The 16,365-nt window shown below is 47.9% G+C and overlaps 1 protein-coding gene across 1 annotated transcript; it reads left to right on the forward strand.

Moving 5' to 3' along the window:
- Positions 1–121: 121 nt before the first annotated feature.
- On the forward strand, positions 122–15,168 carry SAP30L (SAP30 like). The gene is made up of 4 exons (XM_058721008.1): positions 122–981; positions 5,600–5,722; positions 7,975–8,073; positions 9,853–15,168. Exons 1-4 carry the CDS (start codon positions 784–786, stop codon positions 9,979–9,981), a joined length of 549 nt encoding a protein of 182 aa, XP_058576991.1. The 5' UTR covers positions 122–783; the 3' UTR covers positions 9,982–15,168.
- Positions 15,169–16,365: the final 1,197 nt, after the last annotated feature.

A 16,365-nucleotide genomic window follows, 5' to 3' on the forward strand; every position in this document is an offset into this window, starting at 1 on the left:
CCAGGAAGTAGCCTGGCGCCGGAGACTGGCGGCGGAGGCGCCCAATGGGGTGCGCCAGCGGCGGCAGGGGCCCCGCCCACAGAGCGAACGAGGCCAATGGCCGCGCGGAGGCGGGACTTCCGCTGTCCCGCGGAGGGCGGGGGAGCGAACTGTTGTGGTGCGGTGTGTTGGGCGGGCGGCGGCCGGGTGGCCCAGGGGCTGCCGCGGGACTCGGGGCGCAGCCGAGCGGCTGCAGGGGTGGAGCGAGCCGGACGCGCCCCGGGGCCCGGGCGCCGCGGGTTCGAGGCCGGGTCCCGCGCGGGGAGGCCGTGCCACCCCGGCGGAGCTGCCCGGCGGCGAGTTTGCCCCGCAGCCGAAAGAAGGCGGGAGCCGGCGGGGGCCCTCGAAACCCCCTGGCAAGCCGGGCCCGGAGTCCCCAGGGAGCGGCTGCTTCCTGGGACGCCCTCCCGGACGCCCCCGCCGAAGGGTAACGGTTCTGGGCCCCCGGCAGAAGGCGCCTCCGGGTGACCCCCGGCGGGGCCCTGCGAGCCGCGGGAACCGACCCCGGGGCCTCGAGCGGGGAGGAAGGGGCTTTCCGGAGGCGCGGGGCCAGGGGCCGAAGGAGCCGGAGCGCAGCGGAGCCGAGCCGGGCCTCCTGGGCGCGGGGCAGGGCAGCGCCTGGTCTGGAGACGGACTCCGGGACCCTCGGGTGCGGGGGCCTCGGCGACCTGCCCCGCGGGGCGCGCGGCCGCGGAGTGGCCTACTGGGGATCCTCCCGCAGAGGGGCCGGCCCGGGGCGGGGAGATGAACGGCTTTAGCACGGAGGAGGACAGCCGCGAAGGGCCCCCCGCCGCCCCCGCCGCCGCCCCGGGCTACGGCCAGAGCTGCTGCCTCATCGAGGACGGCGAGCGCTGCGTCCGGCCCGCGGGCAACGCCTCCTTCAGCAAGAGGGTCCAGAAGAGCATCTCGCAGAAGAAACTCAAGCTGGACATCGACAAGAGCGTGAGTCCGCCCCTGCCCCTGCCCCTGTCCCCGGCTGGGTCCCCGCGCGCCGCCGTCCTCCGGCCGCTGTCCCCGGCTGAGGGCCGGACCCCGGGGCCCTCCCCGCCCTGGGCCTCGCCGCCCTTTATCTGCAAACTGGGTGGGGAGTTGCACTCGGGATTTCAAAGGCCGCTTCAGCGCAGACAGGCTCCGACTGGGATTCTGCCCAAATCCGGGAGACTGGGGGCGGCGGGGGGGGGCGGGGAGGGAAGGGGGCTCCGAGGACCTCTCCTTCCTGGGGAGATTTGACAACAGTTTAGGGCTTGTTGTGTTGATTTAGAGCAGGGAGACATGGGTTAATATTGTTGGCCCACGAAGGAGCAAGTGTTGGGGAGGGGGCGATGAAGGGGCCCAGCTCTTCTTTAACTTCTCCTCTTCTCGGAACCATGTTATTCCTTCAGAGATGGAAAGGTGGCAGTTACTTCCCCCCTGCCGCGGTCTCGGCTTCTGCAGAGGGTCATCGAGCTCGCTGCTTTGCATGCAGCTGTGGGGAAATGGGATTTTCAAGGATGTGGCAGAAATAAGGCCAAGACCAGGTCTTGGGAGGCGGTTCCTGCAGTCCAAGTGACCAGGAGGAAGAAAATCAGTTTTCTTAGGAGTAACTTCTTAGGGAAGGGGGCTTTAAATTTGATTAGAATCACCCTGTGTTTTGTGCCTAATTATAGGGAAACTTTTCCTGTGTGATTTCACCACTTCTAGTTAACAATTCTAAAGATGTGCCTATTGTCAACCAATTAAGAACTTTTTAGTTTGACATCTGTTGCTGCAAGCCTTAAGTGGCTGCCTTGTGATTAGGAATTGGAAATTAGTTAAGGGGGGTTTTAATATTCTGGTAGACAAGCTAAGTTCAGGTGGTTAACATCCGTTCTTTTTTAGGACCAAAATTCCACTGTTGGGGAAAATCATAGATTGCTTGTTAAACTGAAAGGGCAGCCACTTTTTTACTTGGGGTTTTGCAGCTGAAACTGAGGCCCAGAGATAGGAAAGGACAGTGCCAAAGTGTCACAGTGACTGAGAGGCTGGTTAATTTAAAAACCCATTATCTGATTTACTTCCAAGCACCATGCATAAGCCTTGATTAAGTCTTAATAAATAAAATATCTTCCCTGCCCTTTTCTCCAGGCTCTTCCCTCCCACCCCCAAGTTTTTAAGTTAACAATTACAATACATATTTGCAACTCTTGAATGGAAAGATGCTATTTTAAAAAATGGCTGGGAGTGAGTTAATGGCTTTTCTTATTACAAATCTCTATGAATGGATGGATGGATGGATGGATGGATGGATGAATGAAAGAAATTCATCTGAGGGCAAACAATTGGCTAGAGATCCAGATTAGGACACATGCTGAAGTGAAATGCCTAATCCTAAAACAGCAGTGAATTCATCCTCTTGGAAACACTGTCTACCTTTTGTGTAGGTGGTTGGGCGACTTTACTTGAGCAGCTTATAATAATAATATTTTCCAATCCTTAAAAAAAAGAAATTTCCTGTTCTTTTAAACCCTTGGATGCCATGACATCTGAACAATTGTGATGCTGCCACCGGGGGGCTCCATTTACCCAGTGACCCCACTGGAAAACCTGTGTTGAGCTACGTTGGTGTTTTCACACACACTGTCTACAAAAGAGGCATCCTGAGCCTGGCACCAGAGTTCCCCCAAAGTAATGCTTCTGGAGGAGTAGTGTTTCAAGATGGAATCACTCACAACTTGTTTCAAGGTGGTGGTGTGCAATCATTATTTCTGAAGGGGATTCTGTTTCATTCTCACAGGCTTGGGCAGGAATTCAATTCTAAGTAACTGCTGTGTTACAAGAAATTTTAGCTGTTGCAGAAAGGGAAACAGAAAAGAAAAACACTAGAGCCTTTGCTAGCACCCTCCTTCCTCAACCCGTAGCCCCCAAAGGCCACTGAGCTCTGAAATTTTTGAAAACCAGTATGTATTTCAAAATGGTTAAGGAGAAATAAGGACTATTTATCTTGTAAAAGGGTCTAGCAGAGAACCTTTTAAAATAATAGCACCAAAAGTCCAACTCAGGCAGTTTAAATTCATTTGATGTAGACATTGGCAGTGTTCTATGAGTTATTAACATATAACATGTTTTCAAACATTCCTCCAATTGACATATTTCTCCTTTATTCTGGAGAAAAGTGAAGTTGAGAACAGTATAAAGAAAATGTTGGGGTAGGAAAGGACCTGTGTGAAGGATCAGAAGGTCTGAGTGACCTTGGCCAGATCATAACTCCATCTGTGTGGCTTCTGTTTCTCTCTGTAGAAAATGAGATCAGGGCCAGCGGGGTTACACGGGTGATTGCTAAGTTCTCTTCCATCCAGGATTCCATTATTCTAGTGTCCTGACCTGAAATCTCCCAGCCACAGCTCGGGAAATCACCTCTGCGGCCTGTTCTACCAAGTGTGGCACTCTGTGAATTTGAGAAGCTGCTTAATCTCAGAGTTTACACATGGAACTAGCTAACATGAGGGCCAGCTTCCTATCAGGGATGGACAGTAGGGTGTGAGTGTGCTTTCTTCCCTGATAAAACCTTGCCCCGTGGTCCATACATCAACCGGGAGGGATTCTTTGGGACAGCGACATGCTGTAACTGAAAGTCCTTTGACAGAGTTGACTCTGGCAAAGCTTCTCCAATTTGTAACCATTTGTAACTGGTGGCTTTTGCTGGCCTAAGCTGTTTTTAGATGCGAGGGACGCCTCTGTTGGTGCGACTGCACTTACTGAACACCTGCTGTCTGCAAGATATGGTCACAATCTAAACTGAAAAGTACTCATGACTCCCCAACCCAACCACATGAAAGTGATTGTTCATCTGACTGCAAAGCGATTTTCATTATTTTCTCTGTGAAAAGACCTGAATTAATTGATGTTGGTTTCCTGTCAGCTTACTTTTATCTTTAAGAATTTAAGGAATAGGGTGACTGGATGGCTCAGTCTGTTGAGCGTCCGACTTTTGATTTCGGCTCAGGTCATGATCTCATGGTTCATGAGTTCCGGCCCTGCGTCAGGCCTGCTGGGGATTTTCTCTCTCCCTCTCTCTCTGCCCCTCCCCTGCTCATGCTCACTTTTGCTCTCTCAAAATAAGTAAGTAAGCTTAAAAATTAAAAAAAAAGAAAGAAAGAAGGAAAGAATTAGGAATGCCTGGGTTGCTCAGTCAGTTAAGCCATCTGACTTTTGATTTCGGCTCAGGTCATGATCTCACAGTTCGTGAGTTCGAGCCCCAAATCGGGTTCTGTGCTGACAGTGCAGAGTCTGCTTAGGATTCTCTCTCTGTGTCCCTCCGCCCCTCCCTCAAAAATAAAATAAGAACAAATAAATTAAAAAAAATAATAAAATAAACATTTAAAAAATAAAAAATAAAAGAATTTAAGGAACAGAGGTTCCTGGCTGGCTCAGTTGGTAGAACATGCAACTCTCTATCTCAGGGTTGTGAGTTCAAGCCCCATGCTGGCACCGAGCCTACTTAAAAGAAAGAAAAAAAAAAAAAAAAAAAAAGAAGGAATAAACTCAAATTCAGAAGTCGCTCAAGAACATTTGTGTGACATCTGCCTCAGTGTCAACAACCCCAATTCATTGACACAGGCATTTAGTTTGTTAGGTTTTTGAGTGTCTCCTCCAGCCAACCCTGGCACTTACATTCTTCAGTAAAAACACATTACTCCTTAGCTGCTGTTCCTGCCTTCACTTACTATTATGCCTCCAGCCTGCATTCGAAAATCAGCGGTAGCATCCACCTTCTTCCGTGTGGCTTCTGGGAGAATGAGAATCTCTGCACCTTTCCACTTCTCTTTGTGGACCAGAGGTGTGCTGATGCAAGAAGTATAATTCTGATACACAGAAATCAAGTTTTTCAGAGAGATGTCATCCTACAGTAGTAGCTGTTGTCCGTGTGAAAATAGGAAGTCCTGTCTGCCGTCACCACAGCCCCATCCTTCCTCCTCTCCTCCTTCCTGAGACAGTGCCTTCCAGCCCATTGTAAATTCATAACTCCTACAGGTCTGAAAATGTCACATCACTCCCTGCTTCCAAAACCTTGGGGGACTCTGTCTTAAGGAAATTCTAAGCTGTTCTCGTAGCCCCCACCCCCGAACTCTCATTGTGCTCCCGTGTGGGCCGTTATCTCCACCTCACTGACACTGTCTACCCTGGGCTGTCTCCCTCACGCCTTCTTGTCAGCCGTGTTTGAGACTCTAAGTCTTGGCTCTTCTTCCCATCTGGAATGCTTCCTATCTACCTCTAAATCCTCCCTTGTAGTCAGGGACCTCTGCACTGACTGTCCCAGCCACAGGCATGTCTTCCGTGGCTGAATCCGTACCATTTATCGTCTCTAGCCTTCAGTGAGGACTTAGTTTATGATCTGCCACCCAGTGTGATAGTAATGTTCATGTCTCTTTGTGGGTTTTTTCTTCTGCAACCCACCATAAAACCTCTAGAAATTAGGACCTACGTCTTATTCTTCCTTCTGTCTCTTCAGTGCTTTGCAGTGGCGAGAACCCCATAATTTGGTAGATACCTGTTGCTGTTTCCATGGAATCGGCAACTCTCACTTTAATTTGCTTCCCATCAGGTAAGGCACCTGTATATCTGCGACTTCCACAAAAACTTCATCCAGAGTGTACGAAATAAAAGGAAGAGGAAGACAAGTGACGATGGCGGAGATTCTCCTGAGCACGACACTGACATTCCTGAGGTAAAGGTCAAAAGGATCAGCTTGAGAAAGCTGGGAGAATGGATTCTAATGTGATCGTTATCTCTGGCCTGGTCCACTGGTTGTTTTCAGAAATAATTTTAGTCCCCTTTGTTTTGCTGTGGTTTGTTTGAAAAGTGAATCGAGAGAGAGTCATGGTAATATCAAATCTGAGAGCTGAAAACTTAGAAATCAACTAGTCTCACTGCCCCATCATTTTACAGACGGGCACAGAGACCCGAGGTCACACATAGAGTTAGGGAGCTCCGGTCCAGTGTCCTTTCCTGTAGGCCGTACTGCCTTTCTTCAAGAAACCCCTGATAAATTCTTAACTACAACCACAATGGCAAGTTTTTTTAAACTTTTTTTTGCCTTCAGAGGTGGAGACTGAGCCTATATGGATTGAGGGAAGTCACTTGCCCTCTGTTTTCTGGTCTGCAAAATGAAGGTGGACATTGTCAATGCATACCAGCTCTGATTTCCGTCGCTCTAATCCCTGGTTCAGGCTTGTTCCCAAGGAGCCATTCCAAAGTCAGCTATAAGGTTTCTCACCCTTGGCACTGCTGACATTGGGGGCCAGATAAGCCTTTGCTGTCAGGGCTGTCCCTGACATCATTGGATGTTTAGCCGCATCCCCAGATTTTATCCATTAGATGCCAGTCACCACAGTAGTGACAATCAAAAAATGTCTTCAGACATTAGCAGGTGTCCTCTGGTGGGGCGGAGTGGGGGGGCTGGGGGTGGGCAAAAGCATCCCTTGTGGAGAACCATTGCACTAGACGATGAGACTGAGACTTCTCAAACCTTCAAGGTGCCAGTGCCTCCTGCGCAAGCCTGCAGGAAGCAGTATTGGCTTTTCTTTCTATCTAAGTTGTTTTCACTTAAGACTCAGCAGAAGAAGAACCGTTGGTAATGTACATTGAATATTTGACACATGAATATTTCATAAGGCAACTGCCTGTTAGCACTCAGAGTGGAAATGACTGCGTAGGAATAGAAAGAGTAGGCGGGCCTTTGTCTGCAGATGTGGAGAAACCCTTTGGAAATATGGTCCTTTCCCCTGCCCCTCTCGGTGTCCCTTTTTCTAGCATTGGTTTATAGTATTTTTCTGTCGCCTTTAGCGTTAGTATTATTATTTTATAAAGAAATGGATGTATTCAATTTCAATGCTTTTTACAAAAAAAAAAAAAAAAAGGTTTGAGGAATGTTTTGAAAAGAATGAAGGACTTTGGTCCCTCATATTGATCATTCATTTTGTTTTTAAGTGCTCTCCACCTGCCCGAAGCAAGAACATCTCTTTTAGAGGCAGGTAAAAGCAGCCCAGCTTTCTGGGCCTTCAATATCTCATGACTGTGAAGCTTTCCTCTCTTCCTGTGTTAGAAAAAAAAGGGGGGGTCCTTTCCCTCTGTCATCCAGCCGTCTGCAGAGACCCCAACCTAACCTGCTGATTTGTACATTAGCTACAGTAGCTTTTCAGTTTTCCCTGAAGAGTTGTTGGGGGTTCTGATACCTGAAGGCTCAGCCTAGGGAGGAACTCTTTGAGAACAGCAGTAATTCCCACTGTCCTTCCTCATGCTCCCTGTCCAGTCTGCTGCCAAGCTGTGGCCTGTCGTCCTCCAGGATCCCTGTCTGGGTTTACCTTTGCTATCCATGCTTAGTGTCCCCCTCTAGTATCACCAGCCTCCAAAGCTCAATTCGAGTATCTCATTTCTGATCCCTGCTACAGCATCACCCCCCGCACCCCCCACCAGTCTTCCCTACAAGCCCCCACTAGACACATCTTCCTGGAACATCACCCTCTACTACCTATGGTAGCTCCTGCTTTTCGAGACCTGCTGCCCTCCAGTCCCACCTTTTAAACCTGTCACTAATGCCTATGACCCCTCTTCCTCTCATGACTTCCTCTCATGACTCTCTGTACTCGTGGTATTCTCTCTCATTCCCTACACTAGCCCCGTCCTTACCATCTTTCTAAACCCTGCTCTCCTTTGCTTCAGTTTCACTGCCTCCGTGAGCCCCCTGAGACCACCCCTTCCCAGCCAGAACTGTGTTTCCACTGTTTTTTGGTTTTGTTTTGTTTTGTCTTGTTTTTTGTCCTCCCAGCAAGTTATTAGTCCTCAGTGGATCATTTCTAAGATGTTTCTGTAGTTCTCTTCACCCCTGCCCCTCCTAGAGTAGTGCTGGGCACATAGTGCACTCCTGGTGAGCCATGCCTAATCAGGTGATGGATAATGTGTTTCTCCTCTTCTCTCCAGGTTGACCTGTTCCAGCTGCAGGTGAACACTCTACGGCGTTATAAACGACACTACAAATTGCAGACCAGACCAGGCTTCAATAAGGCCCAGTTAGCAGAAGTAAGTGGACAAATTGCACTGTAAAAAGAAAGCCAGAAGTGTGCTTCTGTCAGTGACCTTGGTTCCCCCTACCACTATGTGTGTCTGTTGATCATAATGCCCTCCACAGCTCTGGAAACAACTTCCTAGTCCCTCTTTTGTACAATCCAAAATCCCACAGCTTTACCTGGAAAGGCCCAGTTTCTATCACAGAAACCATGGCACAGAGAGAGGAAATGACTTATTTAAAATCACACAGCAAGTTCATGGCAGAACTGAGCCTGGAATCTCAAGACTCCTGATCCTAAGTCCTGAGTGTGCTTTTGTTTGTTCATTTGTTTGAATCTTGTTTTGTAAGATTGTTTATAGATATGGTCCTTTCTGCACATCAGGTGTGTCAGATTAATCACCCCGAAACCTTTGCTCATGTTCTTTAGGAGCTATTTTTTTCTTTAGTTGTTTTTTTTTTTCCTTGATTTCTTCTACTCTGATGTTGGTAATGGAAGCATTTATTCTAATGAATGGAACCCAAGAAATTTTTCTCCTATCCTGAGCTCTGAATACAATTTGGAGGAGGGGGCGGAGAATGGTCTGTTGGCCATTGTCTTAAAATATTGACAGCCTGGCTTGATACTTCTGTCCAATTGGCATTTGTGTGAGGACCTCTCCTCATGCTTTTCTTAATGTGCTTTTCTGCCCATTGTAGAAAATTGGGAAAATGAAAAAAAGAAAAATATAATCCTACCATCCAGAGATGACCACTCTTTAGTGCTAGTTCTCTGACTTTTTTTTTTTTCATCAGTCCTAGCCCCCTCAATCCAATCAGAAATTCCCTTAAAAGTTCACAGCCCCATAGGTTTTTGATCTTTTCTTTAGGGGTTTCTTGCTAATCTATCATTTTTACTTTAAACTTCTTCAGCATCTAGATAAAACATAGTGCACAAGACTTAACCCTTTAAGGTAATGTTACCCATTTCCAGCATTCACCCTGGTGAAAGGGATGGGATGAGGTGGGGCAAGAGGAGACCTGCATTCTCAGGACTTATAAAATAAAGCCAAATGTCAGGAGTGCATAGTGAATGACAGATTATTCTTCAAATGTGATGTGTCTTTCAAGAGGCAGTTCTATTTAGGTGAATTCTTGGGTCAAACACTTACATCTGAACAACTGGCTATTCATTTGACACAATTTTACTTTATTCTTAATGTTTGTTTATTTTGAGAGAGAGAGAGAGCGTGCATTCGCATGAGCAGGGGAGGAGCAAAGAGAGAGGGAGAGACAGAATCCCAAGCAGGCCCCACACTGTCAGCAGGGAGCCCGATGTAGGGCTTGAACTCAAGAATCGTGAGGTCACGACCTGAGCCAAGATCAACCAACCCAGCCACCCAGGCGCCCCTCATTTGACACAATTTTAAAAAGACACTTTTCTGCCCAGTCCCAGGGCCTGAGAGCTGGAGATGGTAGCAGCTGGCCAAGCAGAGCAGTCCCAACCTGTTCCTCCATGGGGATGACCTTGACTTTTTGCCATGATGGACAGTTGGCTGCCACTGAAATAGAACTGCACTTTGGGAGTGTTGTGGGTTAAAGGGCTGCTTTTGGAGGCCTGGAAACCAAATCCCGCAGACCCCTGGAGAAGAAGGGCATTCTGAGCTGTATAGCACTGCAGGAAGTTCTGCAGTGATCGTAATCCCCTCCCTAGCTCTGGAAGCTAAGTCCTGCTCCTTCTTTGGCACAGTTCAGATTTTGTGGCCCTGATTTATGCATGCTTTAATGGACTCTGGTTTTTTTCCCCCATGTAGACTGTCAGCCGACACTTCAGGAACATACCTGTGAATGAAAAAGAGACCCTCGCCTACTTCATCTACATGGTGAAGAGTAACAAGAGCAGACTGGACCAGAAATCGGAGGGCGGCAAGCAGCTTGAGTGAGGAAGAAGCGCATCAAGGAACAAAGTATGATGCTTAATGCACAGGTGATATCTGCCACGTTTAGGCCCATAAAGACTGTTAAATTTTATTGTAAATAAAGAAGTTTGAATGATGAATACTGTAAATCTTTTCGGTCAGGAGAATCATATTCTCATGAGTCAGCATGTTATACAAAGACTTTCTTTTAAGGCAACTGCTGGACTGAAAAAACAAGACCATAATGAGATTGAGAGACTATGTATTGTAGCATTTAACAAAGCACTAAGCCAATTCTACTGGAAGTGTGGGATAAAAAATATTTCGGTACTCACCTTGTAATACCACTCTGCCTTGTGTGAGAGGTGGCACTGGGATAGCAGTGAGGCCCAGCCAGCTTGAGGAGCGGTAGACCCGGGTCTGCCGGGGACAGACAGACGTGCCCCCGCTTTATTGCGAGCTTTGTCGTTTAGCAGCACATCAGTTCGACAGCGGTCCTCCTCACTGGCCCCGTGCCTCGCCTTGCACACAGTAGGCACTCGAGCAGTATCTGTTGGCTAGTTGCACTGTCACTGACCGTGCCGGCCTCGTAACATCTGCTTCACATCTCTAGGTAATGAGACCCCTGCCATTTCTGTTGCTCACCACTTAACTTCTAGAGTACGGAGGAAGTTCTGATGCACCAGCAGGAGGTTTCTCATCACAAGAGGATTTGAGGGCAAGCGCATGTGCCAAGCTCTGTTCATGGAGGTTCCAGAAACACTGATGCAGAGACCCTCACAGGAGATGCAGCCCTCTGCACACCATCTGTGATTTACTTTTTGGGGTGAAGTTACGAATTATGACTTCAGTCATTCTAGGCCATAAATGCTTTGACAGATGGAGATATTTAGTGATCTGGGGCCTATGTTTTCAGAAGTACGAATCCTTAGTTCACAACCACCAAGAAAGCTGCCAAGGATCACGTAATTCCTGCTCATAAGTCCAGTTCTGGGACAAAAAGTCTGACTGGCCTTGACTCCCTGGGCTCGGGGTCACCAGCAAATCATGAGTTTGAGCTATTTGCAAAGGTCAGTGCCATTGTTCATTTTTCTGAGCAGTTAGCCTCCCTTTTAGGGGAAAAGATTGCTAAAATGATTTTTTTTTTTAAGTATGAATAATTACCTGAGTTTTTTTAATGTTCAAAACCTCAGATTCCTCTATCTTCTTATATCAGAGCCAAAGTCTCCTTTGAAAGCAAAGCTTTATACCCAAAAATATGCTTTTGAAAAAGTTTCTAATCAGTGTATTAGGGGACAAAGGATGTGAATAGGGGCTGGGAGAAAAAGAGAAGAAAAGGACTTGGATTCTAATTTCTGACCGTCTTGACACGTACTGTGGTCAAAAGTATCATTTTCTTACTCAGTTTCAATTGTGAGTTCTTTCTTAAGCCTTAAATTGTAAAAGGAGCCGTGGATGGCCTGGCCCGGCAGAAAGTTTTAATGTCCCACAGATGGCTTACTCTGGGCATCAGCACAGAGAAGTCAGAACAAAACCCCACTAAGCAGGGTGGTGCACTTTCTGAAGGTCTCCGCTCTGTGAGGCAGAGGGCCATGCTCTCTGTGGACCAGGGACAGGCTACCCTGTCACTAAAATGCAGTGTGTTCCATTGCAGCAAATTTTCACCAGTGTTCAGAATGCACGTCTAGCAGATTACAGCCTTTTTAAATATGTATAAATGAATGTACATAGAGCATACTCTAGACTATGAGGGGATCTTATTTTAATACACCCGGCTATGGATGGCACATCAAGGTACTCTCTGAGTGTTTTTAGTCATACAGATTCAGTATGTAGAGATTGTCGTACTGCGTGTAGCTGAAAGATGTTGGTGTGTGGACATCAGGAAGGCTCAAAGGTTATGTGGCTTGTATGGGTTTTTTCCTAAGAGGCTGAGTTAGAAAGGCTTTGGAGGCATCAAACACCAAGCCCCCCCCCCACCTTGCCAAGGGGAGTGTTTTCTCATCAGGCTGCAGTTTGGGGGGCCAGATAGGCCTAGAGGTTAAGGCACTGGTAACCCGCTGTCTGGAAAGGTCCATCTCTTGTCAAGAAAGTGTACCTTTCTGATGTGTAAGTGAAAATTGCAGATGTGTAGATCCTGTCACTGTTTCTTGAACAGCAGGTCCGTTTCCCAGTGGGGAGAGACAGCAGTACGTTTCTGTACAAGAAGCTGTAGTGTTAGGATCCATCTGTTCACGTGTATCGGTAAGCGCGCTCTGGTTCCAGCCAGAACCCCGGGGAGACTCGCACCTTCGGCCAGACGCTGTGCCGCCTCTCCTCGGAAGAGGTGCTTTTGGAAAATGGAGGTCGTGGGTATCTTTTCACCCTTTGAAAACGTGTCAGATGAGAGAAAAGACAAAGCTATCTGAACTGACGTTCCTCATGTGTGCAGAAATCTGTTCTTTCATCAAACCACTAAGCCGCTTGCCTTAGCCTCTTCTGCAGTTTCCCATGGCTTGATCTGTGCGCAGGAGGCTTCTGCCTATGGGAAATGGCGGGGCCCTCCGAAGGAGTGGGGTTTGGGGAAAGCAGTGTTCATCTTGGCTGCCTACATTTTTACGCACCTGCCAAGGACTCTTGCGCTTCTCTCCACCTGTAATGTTGCAACATTGCCTTCTCTCCTCTTGGTGCTCCTGGGCAAAACTGGAATGTGAAATCCAGAGCGGACGTTGTCTTCTTAAAGAGTATGGTGCCTGCCTCGGTCCAGCCTGGTGTGGTTCTTTCATATGCGCTGAAGGTTGTCACGTGGAAATGTCAGCATCCTGCCACTCATGTCACTCTGATTTAGGGTTTTAAAAAAACAAATGGACAAACTTCTTATTTCAGCAAACACACTCTTAGGTTGGCAACAGCATGTGAAAAAGATCGTAGCTGAATCCCATGAAAGATTGAAACCAAAGGCTTAAAGATTGGCATTGTAAAATGACAAGGAATTTCACTTATGTGTTAGAGCCGCCAAGTTGGTAGATGTTCCTGTCATAGCTAAATATTCACTGCTAGCCTTCCAGGGAACAGATATTAATAATTGTTTGCAGCTGGAATGTCACATCTAACCTTGGCATTTCCGCTGCTTATTTTGTGGGAACTTCGTGGTTAATATCCTGCAGGACAACCAGCTGGTAGACAAGGGAGAAAGTAGGACAGGGGACTTACTTGGGAGCCCTTGTCTGTTGAAGTAGGCTGTCCAGACCGTGGATCCCAGCAAAGTTGCTTCATGGAAGTCCCCTAAAGGCTCTCAGTCCTTATAATGGTGAGATCCAAAAGTAAGGAAAGGGTCTTTGAGTCATCAGTCCGGTCTCCCCACAGGTGCTGACATTCTGCCTACAACGGTCCCACCAAGGATTTGAGCAGTCTGGGTTTAAACATCTCTGAGGACAGGGAACTCACTACCTCCTGGGGAAGCCTGCTCTATCTTTGTAAACCTCTGGCTTTTCTATGTTCTCTGTAATTTCCATCTTAGTCTGTCCCCAGTAGGGGCCATGTGGAACGAGTTGTTCATCTTGGCCAAGGACCCAATCGCTGGCGCTTTTTCCAAAAGCAGCCATCTTTTGGAAAGGAGCAGCTGGCAGATGGACACTTTGGTGTGCTGACTGTCCTTCCCCCTCAGCATTGGTCCATTTAGTTCCTTGTTGAAGGATGTTGCGGAAACGCCATCAGCCTGGTTATACTCACTTGTTGCCGCTGAAGCTAACGGAGGGGTCAAGAGAGGAAGGGATGCTATCAGCCTGATAAAAAAATAACCTAAGAAGGTGTGAGACCCTGGTTCCATGCTTGCCATACAAAAACGGATGCTCACATCACTCAGGAGGAGTTTTAGCTAGAAGATTGTAAAACACTGCTCCCTGTGGAGTGTAAAGGTTCCACGGCTACTGAGGGCTTGTACCTTAAAATTTCTGCAAGTTCTTCACACGTTTTTATTGAGCAAATGAAGCTTAGGATACCTTGGGGGGGGGGGGTACACCACATGTCTCTGTGTCCTAGAAGTGCCATACTTTCAAGCTGGAAAGTCCTTTAAGGTTGCTGGTGCGCCCTCATTCATTTTAAAGACAGGAGACTAAAATTCAGAACAACTTGCCCGAGTCACATGGCACTGTCTGGACTAACATCTCGTCCTCCTGACCTGTCCAGAGCTCTGCTCACTCTCTGACTTGCACAGGACTCAAATCCTGTCTAATGTAACTGCCTTCAGATTCTTGAGACCTGGCCACTGAGCAGAGAGGTTCCCAAGGCCATCTCTTCGGGGCTGTGAACCAACATGCTGAGCTGCTCAAGGTCGTGTGAAATGATTAGGAAAGCAGTCAGCTGAGTTTGCACAATGAATGTGAGGGGAGAACAGTTCTAGCTTATGATTTAAGACTGTGATTCAGAAGCCCTTGCGGGAGACGTAGTGTTGCCCTAGAATCTAAGTTCTCACAAAATGGGCTTGCTCTGTGATCTGTTGGTCAGGCTTCTGCCTTTCATGTGGTCCTCTGGGGTTGTGTCACTCAGATGGCCCTGACTCGGACAGACACAGTTCTGATGCCCTGTGATTCCCAGCCTCCCGGCCTCTGTTACTGGGCTAGGCAGTTGAACTGAAGGACAAAAGTAAACTCAAGGTCATGGCCTGGAAAGCACGGTGTTTGGGGGTGCCTTTTTAGTCCCTTCATTTTATTGCAGACTGTTCCCAAGTTCAAGGTTGGGTCAAGTTGATCTGATGTTTTGAGATGGAGTCTAGTCTGGGGCAAGGTGGGACCTCTTCTTAAGGTAGAAATGTCTGCAATCAGTTATTTCACCTGGCTCACGTCTTAAACCACAAACCCTCCGGTTGCTCTCACTCCATGAATGCATCTTCGCCAATGGTGGAGGGTCATACAGGACCCCTGTTTTACGTGTCTGCTCACCATTATGCCCATCAGAATGTTTTCAGGGTGTGGGTTTGTTCTCCATTTTGTAACTGCCTTATCAAAAAGCAAGTGCCCTTCCATTCCAGGCCTCCTCATACTGTACTTGTTTCCTGCCAAATTTGGGGGATCACTTGTATTTTAATTTTGTAATCTATGGCTCTGTACTGTTGAAAGGCTCTCCATTCTGTGGGGTCTCCTTAGTATGTACGTGACTTTTCATGTTGCAATATCACACGGATGGGACGGCCCGACTTTCACTCTTAATAAACGATCTGAATGAATAACAAGAGACCCATTCTGTTGTTCTCCTTGACTGTCCACATGGAATTCAGATGCTTTCACTTCTGTATTTGGCCCCTGGCTGTGTAGTTACAGCGATTGCTGCCAGCGGTTTTTCCTCCAGACTCTAACTACTAGCTCCTACATTCCCCCTTCCCATCCCAGTGCACGTCGAGTAAGTTTAGGTCACAGAAGTTTATTCCTGCTCTCCCACCCATGTGGAAAGAGATTGAGGGGTCCAAAGGCCGGAGTGTGAAGCCTGAATGCTACACACCGAGCCCGACACGCTGAGCAAGGAGCTTCAGTCTGGGTCTGCAGTTATCCACGTATAAAGCGAAGGCCTTGAGTAGCCTGGCTGGAGGGCTGCAGGTTGACGTGCCCGCAGGGGCAGCCAGGGAACTCACGTCCCTCCTGAGGGCAGCCGCCACTCCGCTCCGGCCTCTCGTTGCCATTTGGGGATGCCAGCCCTGTGGGCCCAGTTCTTGAGATTTCACAAGAGGAGCTGGTAATCTGGATCTTCATATAAAGATCTCAATGTTCAATTGTCTCAAAACTTATTTTTCACAGGATATGGACTGGTGTGTCTTTACCTACAGTAAAGGCTTGCTATTTAGAGTTCGTCCATCATCTGAATGCTTGTTAGACATGAAGAATCTCCGCCCCCCTCACCTGCCAACTGTCTACTGAATCAGCTCTGTGTTTTAACAAAGTCCCCAGGCAAATCACGTGCTCATGACGGGGTTAGCTGACTGGGTTGTGCTGGTGGAGGTCCCCGAGCCCTCATGGGATGAAGTCCCTTGCCCAGCCAAGCCTGAGACTTTCACATCTGCCATTAGTGCCACTTTAGCACACCTCTGTCCTCAGAATGAAAGGGAATAAAATGCAATAAATATATATTTTTTAAGTTTAGTTTTTTTGTTTTTGTTTTTTGAGAGAGAGAGAGCGCATGCATGCAGGGGAGGGGCAGAGAGAATCCCAAGCAGGGTCTGTGCCGTCAGTGTGAGCCCCACGTGGGGCTCAAGCTCATGAACCACGAGATCATGACCTGAGTAGAAATCAAGAGTCGGGCGCTTAACCCACTGAGCCACACAGGTGCCCACAGTGAATGTTTGTCTTCATCTTACTAGTTAACCAGAAGTAATAAATACTAACTCTGAAACTTTAAACAGCATTGACAGTGCGGTTGCCCTCCTCGCCACCCCACTCC

The sequence above is a fragment of the Neofelis nebulosa genome, chromosome 1 (assembly GCF_028018385.1).
Source record: "Neofelis nebulosa isolate mNeoNeb1 chromosome 1, mNeoNeb1.pri, whole genome shotgun sequence".
NCBI classification, from domain to species: domain Eukaryota; kingdom Metazoa; phylum Chordata; class Mammalia; order Carnivora; family Felidae; genus Neofelis; species Neofelis nebulosa.

Coding starts and splice junctions, on each gene's coding strand:
- SAP30L (XM_058721008.1), top strand. CDS start 784: ATGAACGGCTTTAGCACGGAGGAGGACAGCCGCGAAGGGCCCCCCGCC. Junction 982..5,599: donor AGCTGGACATCGACAAGAGC/GTGAGTCCGCCC, acceptor GCTTCCCATCAG/GTAAGGCACCTGTATATCTG. Junction 5,723..7,974: donor ACGACACTGACATTCCTGAG/GTAAAGGTCAAA, acceptor TCTTCTCTCCAG/GTTGACCTGTTCCAGCTGCA.